Source organism: Trifolium pratense, linkage group LG2, assembly GCF_020283565.1.
Source record: "Trifolium pratense cultivar HEN17-A07 linkage group LG2, ARS_RC_1.1, whole genome shotgun sequence".
NCBI classification, from domain to species: Eukaryota; Viridiplantae; Streptophyta; class Magnoliopsida; order Fabales; family Fabaceae; genus Trifolium; species Trifolium pratense.
In genome coordinates this window covers 40067835-40087536 of record NC_060060.1, presented here as the reverse complement: position 1 = coordinate 40087536, position 19702 = coordinate 40067835, and the positions used below count along the sequence as shown (strand labels likewise).

Here is a 19702-nt window from a genome sequence, read left to right as displayed (position 1 = left end):
ATGAATACTTTAATAAACTCTTTAAATTGGTGAATCAAATGAAGTCACGTGGAAAAACAATAGATGATCACAAAATTGTTGATAAAATTCTGATCAGTTTGACAGAAAAATTTGATCATATGGTGGCTGTTATAGAAAAAACTAAGGACCTATCAATTATGTATGTTCAAGGGTTTTGATGGGGTCTTTGAGATCCTACGAGCAAAGGTTGTTATGGCGCTCTAAAAAATTAGTTGAGAGTGTCTTTCAATCTAAACTCAACATTCAGACAATGGCGAAAATAAACACCCAACACAAAATAAAGGCGAGTCTTCAAGAGGTGGCAGATTTGGAAGAGGTGATGGTAGAGGAAGAAACTCACGAAGAAAAGAGGCATGAATGGCGGAAGATAGCATGAAGGAGCATCAAATGAATGGTGCAAAATTTGTAAGAGTAACACTCATGAAGAGAAAGATTACTAGAACAAAGAGAAGTGTTATGAATATTTTAGTTGATGTCCATTAGTATTGGTCCATTGTATTTTCCTATAAATAAGACTCGCATCGTAATAGAAAACATACCTGAAAGAGAATAATACAAACTATATTAGTTTTATAACAATAGCGAAGAAGAATCATACCAATAGTTTTTACGTGGAAAAAAATTTGTCAATCTAAAGAAAAAAACTACGAAACCTATTCTAGAAAGTAGTATCATCGACAGAAAGTAGGATTACAATTTATAACAATTATATTCTTTTTTTTATAGTGGAGCCCGTGATGATCAAACATATGGCATCATGCATACTATATAAATCCCTCACCACTGCCCTCTTGTTATTTTGCGGATCAGTTGCGAAATCTGCCCAATTCCCTCTTCATGTATGGTTACCGGATGCTATGGAAGGTCCTACTCCTATTTTTGCTCTTATACATGTTGCTACTATGGTAGCAGCGAGAATTTTTCTTGTAGCTCGACTTCTTCCTCTTTTCATAGTTATACCCTCCATAATGGGTGGAATAGCTTTGATTGGTATAATAACCGTAGTATTAAGAGCTACTTTAGCTATTGCTCTAAAAGATATTAAGAAAAATTATAAGTCTCGCCAAATCAAATTCAATCCAAGAAGCCTCACCACCCACCACTATTAGAAGAGGAATATGTGAATGACTTCATTCACCCATTACCAAGCTCCAAAAATATGTAATTTTCCTTGTAGAAACAAAGACCCTAATGCCATCAGTTCAACAATACCTCTCAGCTCAGCAGTGTACGACATAAGCAAAGATCACAACCACCACCACCACCATTGTTGCCACTAAAGAGCAGAGAGAAGACAGCAACCAACTAACATAGAATTAGAGAAGGAACAACATTTAACAAGTTAAATCAATCTTAATCATGGGAAGGAACAACATTTCACAAACATAGCTGGAAACAAACTATATAGGGTATATGTAACTGTTGTTGGGTCTTTAGAAAATTAGGGCATTGGTTTTGAGTTGGGGAGATCTTTTATGAGTATATTATTTTGCTAGTTTTGGGTAGCCGGCATCGGTGATGACCACTGTTGAAGATGTGTGCTCCTCACTAACTTCACTTGTGGCATCTGTAGTATAGAGAATGAAGGAGAAGAGAAAGTTGAAAGAAAATGGGGAAAATTTTACACACACAATGCATTATAAAATCTGATATACTTGCAACACTTAACAGACCAAACAAAATTAAAATGTGATCTCTCATAGACCACCTATAATGATGTTTCCACACACAATTGTTGTTGCTTATAAATTGAACAAACATAGGTCACTTTCAATATGAACTTCTTTAAAGCTGTAATATCTAAAGATAAATTTTCAATCACACCTTTTTATTAAGGCCCCATCTACCTATTCATTCAATTGACCAAACCAAAAAATAGATGCCCCAATGGATGGATCTGCATCATAAGTAAAGCTATCCACCTCGGGACAATTTATCCAAATAAAATGAGATGATTGACGCAGGTGTGCATTAAGGGAAGGATCAAAACTTGTCCACTGATTCACACAGAAATCCCCAACTCAGAGATCTTCATTATCCGTTTGTCCAGCACAGATCTCTGTCGCTTCAAGTTTGAAGCCAAAGAGGCAACCTAGTCATGTATTCGTGGTGGACAGAAAACAGTAAGTAATGCAAAACAACTGCGCTTATGGAAAACAAAGAATAGAAAGTCATAGACTTGCCTCAGCTCGAAGTGCCAGAGCTTCACGGCTAGGTATATCGCGCAGCCTGTCTATTAAATCTACAGCATGATAATAGAGGGTAAATTTTAAAGCGGCAGTGGATATCATCACACATCCTCAAAGTAAATATGAAAGGGTCAAAATATTCATAAAAACTTATTTTTTTCCGAAACAAAAAACGTACTCCCTCCGGACACAATTATAAGCAAAAAACACTTTTTAGATTCATTGAAAAAGTAATTAATCTGGTCTTATATTATTGACTAAATACATTACTTTTTCAATGAACCTAAAAATTGAATTTTGCTTATAATTGTGTCCGGAGGGAGTAACACAAAAGAAGACATGAACTTAATTGTTAATTTTTTTTTTATACAGCGTACCTGTAGCTCTGGCTTCAACCTTGTATGATGATTTTGCCAGTCGTTGTAATTGGGCTCCAGTGTTCCTATTCATCATTGGAGTAAAACATTCAGGCATACTTTAGCTGTAATCAAATAACCCAAACATCCTTTCCTTGATTAATAATACATACATTAGTTCATTATGCCCATATTTCATTTCCTTCTCCGCAAGAGATGTCCTTTGAAGCAATTTTATGCTCTCCTTTTTTAGCAAATCTACTGAAAGGTTCAAGTTCTTCACATTCTTCTCAGCACTTGCATATCGTGTCTTCATGGGTATTCATGAAAAAAGGTGAAACAAACAGAATATGAAATATTACAACATTTAAGACACAACTGTCTATTTGTCAAAAAAAGACACAACTGTCTAAGATCTCAAGATAGAATGTCCTAAATATTAAGCTACAATATAAGGAAAAAGCATATTATGATTTATGCATCACAAATAGAGAGGAGAAGTAAGGACATAAGTTAGGGATCCATCTTGATTGGTCAACTGAATATTACCTCCTCACTCTGGAATCGACCCAATGTGTTGCGAAACAGAAATCTTCTTGGAGCTGCAAGAAGGTTAAGTACTTTAAAATAAAATAGCATACATGACAATTACAAATTCAGTTGACTTGATGAGACACAGAAAACAGCACTAGATAAAACTGGTTTGAATCATATGCAATATTATAGTACAAAAGTCGTGGATGATCACATTGCCTAAGATATGCATTAACAGCAACAGTCAAGTTATGCCTTCAAAAAAAAAAACACAGCAATAGGTTATATCTTACCAAGTGGGATCAGTAGCATGAATCGATCAATGTCATTGGGCTATATCAGATACCAATTTGAGCATTGAGCAAGGTATTTTATAATGGTATATTCTAAAGCTTTTTTTATTAGAAAATTTAGATTCCGGGAGGCAAACTCCATGTGGAAAGTATGGAGAACCACCAACCTCTGCAACTGGAAGATTCCACTATTCTTAAGTTTTAATAGGTCTTCCTAGAGTTTTCAGCTCAATCATTAAATCGTCCACTCCAAAATTAAATATTTACTGAAAAATTGATAAGTTACATATTTAATCGTGAAAACTGAATATTTGAAAACCTTAAAATTATTTCCAGACTTGTCCCCTGAATTTGGAGAAATTAGGATCCTTTCCACACACATCATTAAATTAACTAACTAGCTTGATCAATCAAATGTTGGAAGTATTGAATGGAGCATATCTGACTGAATAAAGTAAAATCAATATTTTCTAACTTAGAAAAATCGTAAAGGTATGGATCCAAAAATTTGTATTCTCCCCTTAAAATTTTATATTATGAAGGAAAAAAAATTGATCTGGCATGTTATCTTCCACTTGTAGAGTGATTTCTTGATTGGACCAATGAAAAATGCATTTATTGGTTGAAATATTGATGTGGTTAATCAGGTTCCTTTTGAGGATCCATGTTTCATCTTGTTGGTGTTTTGATTGGCTACATTTTGCAAAAGCCAACCAGCCAGATGCTGAACTGAGATGCTGTAGCATTATAGTACAGCATACTGAAGCTCTGTTTTCGTGCAGAATTTTTATTTCAAATCTGAGTCAAGATTTGCTTCAATTATATATTCAGGCACGTGCGTCTAGGCAAGACGAGACTTACTCAGCAAGTTTTATTGAAGTCGGTCAAAGAAAAGTGATTTAAAACAAAAATATAATCATATTATATTTTTGGCGTTTTTTTTGTTTGGTACAACATGAAACAAACAAATTATATTTTTGAAATTAATTTAGGGTTGGGCCGCAATTCTCACAGCTGTACAAGTCTGAAGACCTAACTTGGACATCAAGACAATTGAAGACTATAAATATGTGAAGCCTCAAGCCTTTACAACTCGTGTATTCAAAACCTTGTCTTTCATAAAGCGTGCGTTTTTTAAGGTTTTGGTTGTGTGTTTTTTGTCAGCCTTTCTTGTGTCAATTTGATGCAAGTTTAGGACTGTGTTTTGGTTGTTAATTGTAAGCTACTCCTAAGCTTTTAAGCATGGAGTTAGTGTGTGTGATTCACTCATAAGCTTTTAAGCAAGAGTGTTGTCTAGTTTCTAGGAGAGTGTCTCCATCCTTATTGTTATTATTGACTGCAACATAGTACGTGTTGTTAGAGGGAATTTGGGACGGGGTCTCATTATCTAAGAGGTTCTTAGGTAGGATTGCACGGGTAGTGTCTAGGTGATAAGTCAAGTATCGGGTGTTGGTCGAGGGCTTTGAACTAGAGCTATTATAGTGGATTCATTCCTGGATTGGTATCCCCCAGAGTAGGTGACGTTGCACTGAACTGGGTTAACAATTTCCTGTCTTATTTATTGTTCTGCAATTTATTTATTTATTTACTGTGTTCTGCGACTGTCTTGCTGCAACGTGTGCTATAGCATCTTGTGCAGCATTGTGTTCACTGCGTGCCAGATTACAATTGGCATCAGAGCAGGCACCCTTTCTGGTTATAGGGTGAGCTCCAGGGAAAATGTCTGGCAACATTGAAAAGGAAGGAGGGCTTGTAAGCAGACCACCGCTTCTAGTTGGTGTCTCCAACTATGATTATTGGAAATCGCGCATGATTGCTTTCCTAAAATCTATGGATAGCAAAACTTGGAAGGCTGTTCTGAAAGGATGGGACCCCCCCGTGGTCATTGACAAGGATGGAAAGCCAACACTTAAACTAAAAGCTGAGGAGGACTGGTCTAAAGAAGAGGATGAGCTTGCTTTGGGAAACTCAAAAGCATTATATGCATTATACAATGGGGTAGATAAACACATCTTCAAACTAATCAAAAAATGTGTCTCAGCAAAGGAAGCTTGGAAGATTCTTGAAACTGTTCATGAAGGTACTCCTCAGGTAAAAATGTCTAAATTACAGATTCTTACTACTCAGTTTGAAAATTTACGTATGAAGGAGGAGGAAACAATTCAAGATTTTCATATGACTATTCTAGACTATGATAATCAATTTGATGCTTTGGGGGAGAAAATTCCCGAAGAAAAGTTAGTAAGAAAAATGCTTAGATCACTTCCAAAGAAATTTGATATGAAAGTCACAGCTATGGAAGAAGCCAAAAACATATCTGAGATGAAGCTGGATGAACTGGTTGGATCACTCCAAACTTATGAAAGTGTTGCAAATGGAAGAAGTGAAAAGAAAAATAAGAGCATTGCCTTCTCATCTAAAAATAATGAAGAAGAACTGGAGGATGAAGAAGAATCTAATGAGAGTATTTCTGAGGCCATGGTGTTATTGGGAAAACAATTCAACAAAGTTCTGAAACGAATGGATAAGAGACCCAGATCAAATTTCAAAAACAATGCTCCAAGCACTATGCGCAGCAATGAGAGTCAAGGAAAACCAAAGGGTGATGAAAAATCAAACTTAAACAGAAACATTCGATGTCACGAATGTGAAGGATATGGTCACATCAGACCTGAGTGCCCAACATATCAGAAGAGAGCAAAGAAAGGACTAACTGTCAGTTGGTCTGAGGATGATAACTCAGAAGATGATACAGCATCTGTAACTGCTAAACATATCTCAGTCTTAACAGGTATTGTTACATCTGATACAGAATCTGATGATGGAGAGGTAACCTATGAAGAGCTTGCTGCATCCTACAAGGAACTTTGTCTTAAAAGTGAAGAAATCTGCAGGGTTATTGAGAAACAAAAGGTAACCATCAATGAGTTAAAAGCAGAAAAATCTGAGAATATCTCAAAAATAGAGGAACTTCAAAAGAAGGTAAATTTTCTATCCTCTGATCTTGAGATCTGCAGGGTTATTGAGAAACAAAAGGTAACCATCAATGAGTTAAAAGTAGAAAAGTTTGAGAATACCTCAAAGATGGAGGAACTTCAAAAGAAGGTAAACTATCTATCCTCTTATCTTGAAGAAGCTAAAGAAGTCATTGAAAAATTAAATACTGACATTTGGCGGCTGAGAAAATTCTCTGACATGTTGTATAAAGATGATGAGCATCTTGACAAACTTCATAAGGCTGATGGACAACTGGAGGAAATCTTAGAGAAAAATGTTCGAAAGCCTAGAAATATTGGACTTAGCTATGAAAATGTCAACAAATTCAAAAATTACAGTCCTAACCTCATGTACATGGAGCCTAAAGAAACTCAAAAGCAAAGGATGCCTTATCAGAAGCCGCAGCATCATCAGCAGCATCCCATGTCAAGAAATAGAAGAAAGCACCATGCTTGGAGATGTCATTACTGTGGTAGAAAAGGGCACATAAGGCCTTACTGCTACAAGCTATATGGGTACCCTAACAGACGTCCTCAGCACAAACCTGTTTCCACAACTGCTCCTACTCAACAAGAATGGAAACCTAAAGGAGAAAATGAGAAGAAAAGTGATACAACTCAACCTGAAGAAGAGATTACTGCTCTGATTGCTCACACATCACTTAGAGCTTCATCAAGGGAAGACTGGTATTTCGATAGTGGCTGTTCAAGACACATGACCGGAATAAGTAAATTTCTTGTTGGAATAAAGTCTTATTCATCTAGCTTTGTTACCTTTGGTGATGGTGCAAAAGGAGAAATTGTTGGGATAGGGGAGCTCAGAAGTAATAGCTTGCCTAAACTAAACAATGTACTGTTAGTAAGAGGATTGACTGCAAATTTGATAAGTATTAGTCAACTATGCGACCAAGGAATGAAAGTAAACTTCACCAAATCTGAATGTCTGGTTACAAATAACAAAGGTGAGATTTTGATGAAAGGTGTCAGATCAAAAGACAACTGCTATCTATGGGTTCCCCAAGAAGAAGCAAATATGTCAACATGCTTAATCACTAAAGAAGATGAAGTAAAACTATGGCACCAAAAGCTTGGTCATCTTAATCTAAGAAGCATGAAGAAAGCAATATCTAAAGAAGCCATCAGAGGACTGCCAAATCTCAAAATTGAAGAAGGTAGCATATGTGGAGATTGTCAGATTGGAAAGCAAACCAAGATGCCACATCCAAAGCTGCAGCATCTTACCACTACCAGAGTTCTTGAACTTCTACACATGGACTTGATGGGTCCTATGCAAACTGAAAGCTTGGGAGGAAAAAGGTACGCATATGTTGTTGTTGATGACTTTTCTAGATACACCTGGATAAATTTTATTAGAAAGAAATCAGAAACCTTTGATGTGTTCAAAGATCTATGTATTCAACTTCAAAGGGAGAAAAACAATGTGGTGTTAAGGATCAGAAGTGATCATGGTAAGGAGTTTGAGAACTCCAGTTTCTCTGACTTCTGTGCCTCTGAAGGCATCATACATGAATTCTCATCTCCCATTACACCACAACAAAATGGTGTAGTAGAAAGGAAAAATAGAACTATACAAGAGTCTGCAAGGGTAATGTTACATGCAAAGAAGCTTTCACATGGTTTTTGGGCAGAAGCTATGAATACTGCCTGCTATATTCATAATCGTGTCACCCTGAGATCTGGAACAACAACTACTCTATACGAATTATGGAAGGAGAGGAAACCTACTGTTAAGCACTTCCATGTGTTTGGTAGTAAATGCTACATCTTGTCTGATAGAGAACCAAGAACCAAAATGGATCCTAAAAGTGATGAGGGCATATTCTTGGGATACTCAACAAATAGTAGAGCCTACAGAGTATATAATAATAGAACCAAAACCATGATGGAGTCTATAAATGTGGTAATAGATGACACCTCAAGTGAAACTGCTGAAGATGATGCAGAAGATGCTACAGCATCTATACCAGGTGATGTAGATTGTGAAACTACTAATGAATCAAAGAATGATACAGAGGTTACTGCATCTGACCAAATCTCTGCTACTCCAAAGAAAGGACCTTCTACTCGTACTCAAAAGAATCATCCTACAGACCTGATTATTGGTAATCCCAATCAAGGAATTACTACTAGAAGGACACTTGACATAGTTTCTAATACTTGTTTTGTGTCTAAATTTGAGCCAAAAAATGTGAAGGAAGCTCTGACTGATGAGTTCTGGATAAATGCTATGCAAGAAGAGCTAAATCAGTTCAAGAGGAATGAAGTTTGGGACTTGGTTCCTAGACCTGAAAATGCAAATGTAATTGGTACCAAATGGGTCTACAAGAACAAGTCTGATGAAAGTGGAACTGTGACCAGAAACAAGGCAAGGCTGGTTGCACAAGGATATTCACAGATTGAAGGGATAGATTTTGATGAGACTTTTGCTCCGGTTGCTCGTCTTGAATCCATTAGATTACTTCTAGGAGTGGCATGCATTCTAAAATTCAAGTTATTCCAAATGGATGTGAAAAGTGCCTTCCTCAATGGGTACTTAAATGAAGAAGTATATGTGGAACAACCAAAGGGGTTTGTTGATCCAAGCTTTCCAAATCATGTTTACAAATTAAAGAAAGCTCTTTATGGATTAAAACAAGCACCTCGAGCATGGTATGAAAGATTGACTGAGTTCCTTACTAGTCAAGGCTACAGGAAAGGAGGAAATGACAAGACTCTATTTGTGAAAGAAGATCAAGGCAAATTTCTAATAGCACAAATCTATGTTGATGACATTGTCTTTGGAGGAATGTCTAGTGAGATGGTACAGCATTTCGTGCAGCAAATGCAGTCTGAGTTTGAGAGGAGTCTTGTAGGTGAACTAACCTACTTTCTTGGGCTCCAAGTAAAGCAGATGGAAGATACTATTTTTATCTCCCAAAGCAAGTATGCAAGAAATATAGTGAAAAAGTTTGGTATGGAAAGTGCTGCTCATAAAAGAACACCTGCAGCAACCCATTTAAAGCTTACCAAAGATGAAAAGGGAGTTGATGTAGATCAAAGTCTTTATAGAAGCATGATAGGAAGCTTATTATACCTTACAGCCAGCAGGCCTGATATTACTTTTGCTGTAGGAGTATGTGCTAGGTACCAAGCTGAGCCAAAGATGAGTCATCTTGCTCAAGTGAAAAGAATTTTGAAGTATGTGAATGGTACATGTGATTATGGGATCTTGTATACTCATGGTGAGAACTCTATGCTAGTAGGGTATTGTGATGCTGATTGGGCAGGTTGTGCAGATGATAGAAAAAGCACCTCAGGAGCTTGTTTCTTTTTGGGCAACAACCTTATATCTTGGTTCAGCAAGAAACAGAATTGTGTATCTCTATCTACAGCTGAAGCAGAGTACATAGCTGCTGGTAGCAGCTGCTCCCAGCTATTATGGATGAAACAAATGTTGCTGGAGTACAATGTGGTACAAGATGCTATGGCATTGTACTGTGACAATCTTAGTGCCATCAATATTTCAAAAAATCCTATCCAACACAGCAGGACGAAGCATATTGATATTAGGCACCACTTTATTAGAGACCTAGTTGAAGAAGGTATTGTGACTCTTGAGCATATTTCAACTGAAGAACAATTGGCTGATATTTTTACTAAGGCTCTAGATGCGGTCCAATTTGAAAAATTGCGAGGCAAACTTGGGATTTGCCTATCTGAAGAGTTATAGCAATTATTGCAAGTGTGGCGTGCAGTTTTCTCTTCAACTTATTTAGTAATGCACGCTGTTATGGGTAATGTTGAAACATCTGAAGATTTGGTAAGAATTGTGTGTTTGTTGATGATAAGGATGTTTCTTGTGGTGAGAAAGTATTTGTCAGAGAAAGTTATGTGGTGTTCTCCTCTTCTGTGTTTAACATTTGTTGGTAATGATATTAGCGCTCCAACTGAGGTCAAAGATGACTTTGTGTTGGAACATGTCAAGAAGAGTGTTCCTGAGAAAGATGCTGCACATGATGCTACAACATTTGCAGCACGGGAAAATTTGGATAACATCGTGATACCCGAGTCTCCAGACGATGTTATTGTTTCTGACAAAGAAAAGGGTTCTGAAGCAACTACTACAGATAATGTTTTTGTTCATGATATCTATGTGATCCCTTATGTTGATGATAGTGGTAAAACTATGTTTGTTCCTTTGAATGTTGATGAATCTGCTGAGAAAGATTCAAATGTTATTTATGTGGACAATCTCAACCTTACTGAGAGGACTCCTGCTTCTAGTACTAGGAGGTTAAAGAAGGCTTGATGTGGAAAGGAATTTAAGTGAAGATTTTTTACAATGCTAAAAGCTTGTTGATTTGATTAAAGCAGAAAACTGCAACCGGCTTCAACTACTCATTCCAATACTCTGACTACAGGCTTGGCTCGGTTTATAAATGTTGTAGGGACCAGATCACCTCTTGACCTTGGTTTCCATATTCTTGATGAAACTGTTCTGCATGGTAAGTCATGTGCTGTGAAGATGTCTATAGTCTTTCCTACACTGATGTGTGACATTATTCTAGCTCAACATCCTGACATTTGTACTAAGGCTGGTGTTCCTATTAAGATAGGTTGTGATTTGTCTTTTGATCTTAGACTGTTTGAGGGTACACATGCTGCAGACTGTGCTGCATCATCTGTCAATCAGTCAACTGATGTTTTGCCTAGGAAGCAAATGATTGTTGACCTCAAGGTGTTTTTTTCAATGTCAATCCTGGTGTTCTTAATGATATTGCAGGTGGTGATACTGAGGTAGAGGAGGAGGACTCTGACGCAAGTCCTTCTATGTGACCTGCTTATGCTTTATTTGCATGTCCTTTTCGATTTTAATTTGTGGGCTACGCCCTGATGCTCTCTGGATTGCAACATGCATAATCCATGTCTTTGGGTCCGATACTCCAGGTTTTCTATGCCCTGATGGTTTGTATATGCACTTTATGAGTTCCTATGCTCTGATTCTCTCTACACTCTATGTTTCTCTATGATCTGATAACTCTGTGGAAGTTCTGCTCCTACTGTGTGGTACTGACTTTATTTGTCAGAATTTATGGCTAAAAAGGGGGAGTAAAAGTGTTTGTGTGCATGATGTGATGAAAAATGCTATAGCATCTAGTATAGCATGTTTTATGTGATATGCATGTTTTGAGGGGGAGTATAGCATGTTTTATGTGATATGCATGTTTTGAGGGGGAGTGAATGTTTATGCATAAATTGAGGGGGAGTAGGTAGAATTTATTTTTCTACTACTTATGATATGCATGTTTATATAGGAATTTATTTTTCCTATTCTCTGTGGCGCTGCTTAACTATTAAGGAGTTTATTTCTCCGATCTTGAATCCACTATGTGAGAGTTTATTTCTCTCTATCTGTACTTTGAGGCTAAGATGTGTTATGTTCCGCTGTTGCATGCCTCTGATGCTTACGTGCTAGCTATCTATTCATCTGATGAATTTCTTTACTCTCTTTCCTAGTTGTGTGCGTATGTTGACTCGAAGGAAAGTTTAAATAGCTTAGCATCGTTCTACTTTCTTTCCTAGTTGTGTGCTTATGTTGACTCGAAGGAAAGTTTAGACTGTATCTCTCTATGCACTGGCCTAAGGTTGTTTTAGCCAAAATTTGCCAAAGGGGGAGATTGTTGGTGTTTTGATTGGCTACATTTTGCAAAAGCCAACCAGCCAGATGCTGAACTGAGATGCTGTAGCATTATAGTACAGCATACTGAAGCTCTGTTTTCGTGCAGAATTTTTATTTCAAATCTGAGTCAAGATTTGCTTCAATTATATATTCAGGCACGTGCGTCTAGGCAAGACGAGACTTACTCAGCAAGTTTTATTGAAGTCGGTCAAAGGAAAGTGATTTAAAACAAAAATATAATCATATTATATTTTTGGCGTTTTTTTTGTTTGGTACAACATGAAACAAACAAATTATATTTTTGAAATTAATTTAGGGTTGGGCCGCAATTCTCACAGCTGTACAAGTCTGAAGACCTAACTTGGACATCAAGACAATTGAAGACTATAAATATGTGAAGCCTCAAGCCTTTACAACTCGTGTATTCAAAACCTTGTCTTTCATAAAGCGTGCGTTTTTTAAGGTTTTGGTTGTGTGTTTTTTGTCAGCCTTTCTTGTGTCAATTTGATGCAAGTTTAGGACTGTGTTTTGGTTGTTAATTGTAAGCTACTCCTAAGCTTTTAAGCATGGAGTTAGTGTGTGTGATTCACTCATAAGCTTTTAAGCAAGAGTGTTGTCTAGTTTCTAGGAGAGTGTCTCCATCCTTATTGTTATTATTGACTGCAACATAGTACGTGTTGTTAGAGGGAATTTGGGACGGGGTCTCATTATCTAAGAGGTTCTTAGGTAGGATTGCACGGGTAGTGTCTAGGTGATAAGTCAAGTACCGGGTGTTGGTCGAGGGCTTTGAACTAGAGCTATTATAGTGGATTTATTCCTGGATTGGTATCCCCCAGAGTAGGTGACGTTGCACTGAACTGGGTTAACAATTTCCTGTCTTATTTATTGTTCTGCAATTTATTTATTTATTTACCGTGTTCTGCGACTGTCTTGCTGCAACGTGTGCTATAGCATCTTGTGCAGCATTGTGTTCACTGCGTGCCAGATTACACATCTGGATATCAGATCAGGGGAGAAGTCCTTTCTACTATGCTATCTTGCTTAGGACTACTTTGCAAATTGCCTACAAGGTTGAGGCTGCCTTCTTATTTTTTATGCAGGTTCCCTCCTCACGATGCTTATTGCTTCAAAGCATGTTTAAACATTACAAATCTTCAACAATATGTGTTAGGAACCCACAGTGGAAGATAGAAAAAAGAAAAAAAATTGATTTTACTGTTTGACACTTAGAACTTGGCAAAAGATTTCTCCTCCAATGGTTCCTTACAACTGAGCCACAGATGTGTGAACTCAATGCTAACATATCTCGATGATCCCTCTACCCTTGTATCCCTCTATTTATTATTATGGATCTTATTCCCCCTGCTAACTTGCTAACTACTATATATAACTATCCCTAACTAATTGTTCAGTCTCTTCAGTTCTAACAGTACATCACAACAAATCTAATTCTACTCTAAGCCGATAAGCCTCGCCGTGGTTTTAATATTACTTGATGCAATGAAAGGAGCGAATAAACAGCAGCTTCTTAATAGAATGAGATCATGGTTAAAAGTTTGGAGTATATATTGTATGAAAGCTGAATACAATTTCCAGGGGCTATTATACAAGGTTAACTGTATTACTGTATTTACCGAGTCCAATCCAAGTTATATGAAATCAAACTTGGCCATGGAGTCCTTTAAAGGACAGGTGCTAGTCATGTGACTACATAATAAAATAGAAACTACAAAAAAGACAAAAAAGGAAGGAAATAAGCAATTGATCCTGCATTAGTTTCCCCACACTGGCGACAATATAATACCTTGTGACAATACAAAGTTAAAGATACAAAAGTAATTAATTGAACATTTTAAGAAAAACTTTTAAGTGGTATAGTGTAGGAAAACTTATTACTTGTCTGTGCAAAAGATGGGAAAATACCTCTCATAACAAGAAGGGCAGCAGAAACAGCAAAACCAACACCTATAGCCGGGTTCTCCCTTGCTACCATCAGTCCATCTGTAAAAGTGTTAAGATCATAAATTGATTATGATCCTAGATAAATAAAAATCACCCACAAGTCACAACCCAGGAAATACAATGATTTTTCAAATTAAAGATATCCTCCAAATTCTAGTCTTTAGTAAGTAGAGTGCAAACCATGAAACATTCAAAATACAGCAAGCTGTGTGATCTTTTCGCATATCATAAGTGTTAAAAAAAAAAAACATTGAATAAACAACTTTAGTCTGAACACCAAATAGAGGCCATAAACATAACCCTATGCAAGCATTTTGCTCCAACCAAATTTTAAAATAAATGCATACATTACACAAGGCCACAAAAGTTCAACCTTATTTTTGCCAAACCATTACAATGTGCTTCAAAGTTTAAGAACAAATCTACCGTTCATAAGTTTGAAACTGTTTAAATTGTAATCACCTTTAACTTTATTGACGAAAGCATCTTCATAAGTTCTATAATGTGACACTGCTTCTGGTAAAAAATTCTGCAAAAGAATCAAACATAATCTGGATGAGTTTTGGAGCAATCATATTTTATTGAGATAGAAAAGGGATTACGCATGGTCAAAAATTTCCTGTATTAGTAGAAGACAAAGAACATGGAAAGAGAAAAAAAATAAGAGTATGTAAAGAAGCTAGGCCATTAGAAGAAAAAATATTTTCTACAACGAGTAGGAAAGCTAATGCAAGAACCTCACCAATAATTAAAAAAAAAAAAAGGAAATGTAAAATAGTACCTTATATTTATTTACAATATTTTAAAGATACCATGAAAATAACTTTGCTTCAATCTTTAAGATAATTTGACTTCGTATACTATTTTATTATATATCAATAGCTGTTGGCATCAAACCGTATATGATCTAAAAGAAAAACAATCCCAAACTAATAAAGCTTCATAACTTCAGGCAGGTTTAGTAGGTTAATCTATATGAGAACATCTCATAATAAAATATGAAACTGATATGAAAAACATATTGCAACATATTATTTTTTAACCAATCTGATCTTAGTATATCTTAGGCTCCTGGACTGAATCTGGTAAAATATGTATTGCTCTATTTGGATAACAAAAGTGAAAGTCGTGTATAGAATTATAATATCAATTCTAACTTGCTCTCAACCATAATTAGATCAAACCTTTTTATGTATAAATATACAAAGAAACGAGAAATATAATTCTAGTTTATATGGAAAATGCTAACCGGTGCCCCCGGGGCACTGGTTAAGGTAACTAAAGATAGTAATATTATCTTGAAACTTGTGAAGTCAACATCTTAAAAGTTTAAATTTTTGTTTTTTCAATGCAATTTTTTTCTTTTCTTTCCCTTTTTAGTTCCTTAACTAGTTCCCCGGGGGCACTAGTTAGCATGACCCTTTTTGTTTTGGCAGTGGTGGCAGGCTGGCTAGGCACCCTTAGCGGTTCGGAAAATACCCAAACCTTCTTAAGGTTCTATTCGGTCACAAATCACAATATATCGTGCAACTCCTCTTCTCCCCTATTTTTTGTTCTTTTCTCTGCGGAAAAATCTCTTACATGTTTTTGGAGTTGTATGTCCCTAAAACAACAGTCATCGTGTAGTATAGGGAGTGGGTTTCCAATTCCATCCACATTTAATTGGCCCTTCGGTCATTCTTTGGTGTTTCTCCACCATAATGGTTTTTGTTTACCCTCTACATGGCTTCATCTTGGGGTTTTTTTACTGCTTCTTGATCCAAACTGTGGATTGGTTGCTTTTGTGCCCTCCAAATCTGGGTTGTCTTTGACTCTCTGGTTCCAAGATTTCTAGCTCCCATGGTTCGTGTTCCTTTTCTATAGATACTTCTGGCCTCTTAGCAGCTGATTCTTTATTCCCATCTTGAAATGTTAATGATTCTAATTACAATTCACTTTCTGTTCCCTCGTCCCAAACAGGCACCGGTATATTTGTGTCATATTCACATAGGAATCGCTTGAGCAATCTCCAAAGTCCACCACATCGTAGTTTGGTTGCCCCATTTCTAGCAAAACCACCAATAGATAGCACCACTCCTTACAACCTTCCAGCTCTTGAACTTGATATATTATACCCTCCAAGTATTCCAGTGCCCTCAAAATACTGCTCCACATTTGATAAGCCGCCGCCAGTAAGCATCCTCTTCATCAAAACATCAAACATTTTAATCATCCTCAAGATGATTTCCCACAGCGCCAATATCAGTTGGTAGAAATAATGTATATAATTCTATGAAATGGGGATAAACTCCCTAATTAAAGAGATCAGCATATTGTAGAACGTCAAGGATTTGCTCCTCAGTCCTCCCCACCCAAAGTCCCCAAAACACTCACTTAACCGAATGCTCTCCCACATCTTTCCTCTTATAATATAAACTATTATTCCCTCTCTCTCTCTCTCTCTCCCTCTCTAATTAACTAGTGATTGGGGTCCCCTAACATAATGTTGGTAGTGGCAGTGATGGTATTGAAAATGCCAAAGGAGGTAATAATAGTGATGATCAGTGACGATAAATTTAGTGGTGATACTGGTAGATTCTTATGTGACAGATTATAGGAGACCAAAAACTGTCTAGTCAGAATATGCTTCTTGTGAGTTAATATGCATTGCTGCAAAGCAAATGCACCAGAGTAAGACGATTTAGTTAAGGTTGTAGAAGAGCTAGAGGGAATATGAATTTTATTGGTTCACTACAATATTTGACTCTTACTCATCCAGAAAGAAATGAAGTATATAAGCTTGCAGTTGCAGCTGCAGCATCAACAAAACAACTTGCATACATTATTCCATCACAAAGCATCAATAGATTGCAAACAATATATATTTGTGTTTGATATAGGTATGAAGATTCCACCGCCATTCAACAATGACTAATCTTCGTCAGAGAACTTGTGGGGCACACAAGGTGGATTCTCCCCTCCCAGAGGACCCAGACCAATTTTCTCTATATGCGGGAGCCAAGGATCAAAATCCTAACCATCTACTTAAGGGGCCCAAATTTCTTACCACTTTGGTTATACCCGAGTTCCTCCATCGTTGATAATTGTTTGTTTAAAGGGTGTGTGTTAGAGATAGTACATATATTAGTATATCCATAAAGTAGCAGGTGCATAACTACATGAGTCAATGGTGCCATTGCATTGCAGCCTAAAATTTCTAAGAATCTTATGAAGAATCGGGGAACGGAAACGAAACCCTCTCTATTGGTGTTGCCACATTGGGAATTAACATTTCATACCAATTTAAAAGCAGATGAATGAAATATGAAAAATAAAAGCTATATGATCTTATATATGTTTCCTATGGCGAAACGAATAGGCATAATCGGGAAAAAGAGAGGAAACCTGAAAGGTGCGAAATTGGGTGGAAGAGGTGTGTTGAACAGTACGAGCAGATTCAATTGCAGAACGCTGAAAATTCTCAGCCATCGATACCAGCGATGCGGAGGCCGATGTCGGTGAGGAGGACACTACTTCTTCTGCGTTGGAGGAAGACGACGAATCTGTCTCTGCCATTTTCTGATACTCTCGGTCACTGTTCCGTCCCGGTCTCAACCGTGTTTTGTATGATTTTATTCTATTTTCACTAAATTGCACTTTCGACCCTCAACTTTAACAATAGCATTTTGTATCCTGACATCTTAAATTGCAAAAGTGAACCCCTCAAATTAAACGATGGTAATATTTTTTTGTCTCTTCAAGTTTCACAATCCGACAATTTCGGCATCTGAAGTTTAAATATTTCAATTTTGGCCTCTCAAAATTATAAACGTTACTTATGGTTAGATAGTCACATTATCAGTCTTGTCTAGTCATAGTCCAACTTGTTCAACGAAGGTCCTAAATGATGGAATTTTCATGTTATTAAGGTAATCAATCAATCTTTGATCCGTAAGAATCAACAAAAAAAAATAATTTAAATATTTGTCCACTATATTTGAGTTGGGATCCTCTCCATTTCCTATTATTTTCATTTCTTCCATTACCAAAGTTTTTAAATATTATGGGGTGTATAAAAGATATATGGACCCACTTAATGTCACACTTTTGCATTTATATTCTCAAAACTATATAATAATGGAAGAAATGAAAATAATTGGAAATGGAGAGAATCCTAACCCACTATTTTACTCTTCTAGAATATGGCGCCCTCAGGATTTTTTATTTGATCGTCTCAAAAAATCCAATGAATTGGCATTTCCCTATTGTCAGAGGTCATTTATGGACAAAAATATTATTTATTATGAAGAGGATGAGTGAAAGCTATTACCCAATTCCACAACTTATTTTCAAGCTCGACAACATATACTTAATATCTGTGTCTCATGTCAAATTCAAAAATTAATTTATATGTGAGATTTCAACCCCATAATCAATCATCATGTAGGTGACAGCAACACATCATTATTATTTTTTGGGAAAAGCTATCATGTGTTCTTGAGGCCCTTGTTAGTGTACTATAGATACTAACTTTATATTGAAAAGTGTGCATTTTATCTTTTTAAAAGTCAAACATTATTTTATTCAAGACATTATCACTATTTAAATTATACTTAAGGACACGTGTTAACATGATTTTTTTATCACAGACAAGACAACACATCATTATTAAATACATTTATTCTTGACAATACAGTAATAATAATAATAATAATAATAATAATAATAATAATAATAATAATAATTATAATAATAATAATACTTATGATTTTGATAATTCATAAAACAATACAACACATCATTTTTTTTTGTTACAAAAGAGCATGGCCCATAAAACACATCACATAAATTTAGCTATAGATCATTGTAGTGTATATTTGAATAATAAAAAAAAAACAAAACTCACGTGTATTGTTTTAGATGTGGTTTTTATTGTTCCACTAAGTGGTTGTTTATGTGTTTTAATTTTGAAAAAATTGTTTTTCAATTTAAAAAACTACTTCTTAGTGACAGAAAAAATAAAAATTGCACCTAAAACAATGCACGTAAGTTTTGTTCTAGAACAAATTGTGAAAAGTCTACAAATCCGAACTCAACAGATAGAAATGTCGAAATTGCTAGTCTAGGACGTCATGAATAAGGTCATTTTGTATGTGTGTGTTTTTCAATGCCTTTTACTATTTTTTTTGTTTTTGTTTTCACAATTAATTTAATCTGGTTCGAGAGTCAGTTCTGGCATCAAGTGATTTCAACCCTCTCCCGATCGCAATTGCAGGGATTAAACTGCGATCCTCCCTACTAAGTTCAGCGCCGATCACCACTGAACCAACTAACTAGAGGTGGGAACAGGCCAGGCCGGCCTACATGGCCTTAAGGCCTAGCCTACATAGGCTCAGGCCAGGCCAGCCTATTTCTTTAAATAAAGCAGGCCAATGCTTTTTTATAAGCCTATTTAGCTAAAAAGGTCAGGCCGCAGGCCATTAAAAAAGCCTTTGAGGCCTACTAGGCCGGCCTATTTAAGTTAACATGAATAATATTTTTATTACGATTATTATTTATATATTAAAATTTATACTTTGATTAAATTATAAATCTATTAACTTTTTAAGTAATTTAAGTTTATTAATCTACATTAGTTTTTAACATATATAAATGTATTATTATAAACTAGAATTGAAATATGATGACATAT

At 36.1% G+C, this 19702-nt stretch overlaps 1 protein-coding gene across 1 annotated transcript; it reads right to left on the bottom strand.

Moving 5' to 3' along the window:
- Window positions 1-1658: 1658 nt before the first annotated feature.
- On the bottom strand, window positions 1659-17884 carry LOC123908023 (RGS1-HXK1-interacting protein 1). The gene is made up of 8 exons (XM_045958526.1): window positions 17416-17884; window positions 14494-14560; window positions 13993-14070; window positions 3116-3168; window positions 2740-2876; window positions 2588-2652; window positions 2205-2263; window positions 1659-2113 (listed from the first exon to the last, which is right to left on the bottom strand). Exons 1-8 carry the CDS (start codon window positions 17584-17586, stop codon window positions 2024-2026), a joined length of 720 nt encoding a protein of 239 aa, XP_045814482.1. The 5' UTR covers window positions 17587-17884; the 3' UTR covers window positions 1659-2023.
- Between the last annotated feature and the right edge of the window lie 1818 nt (window positions 17885-19702).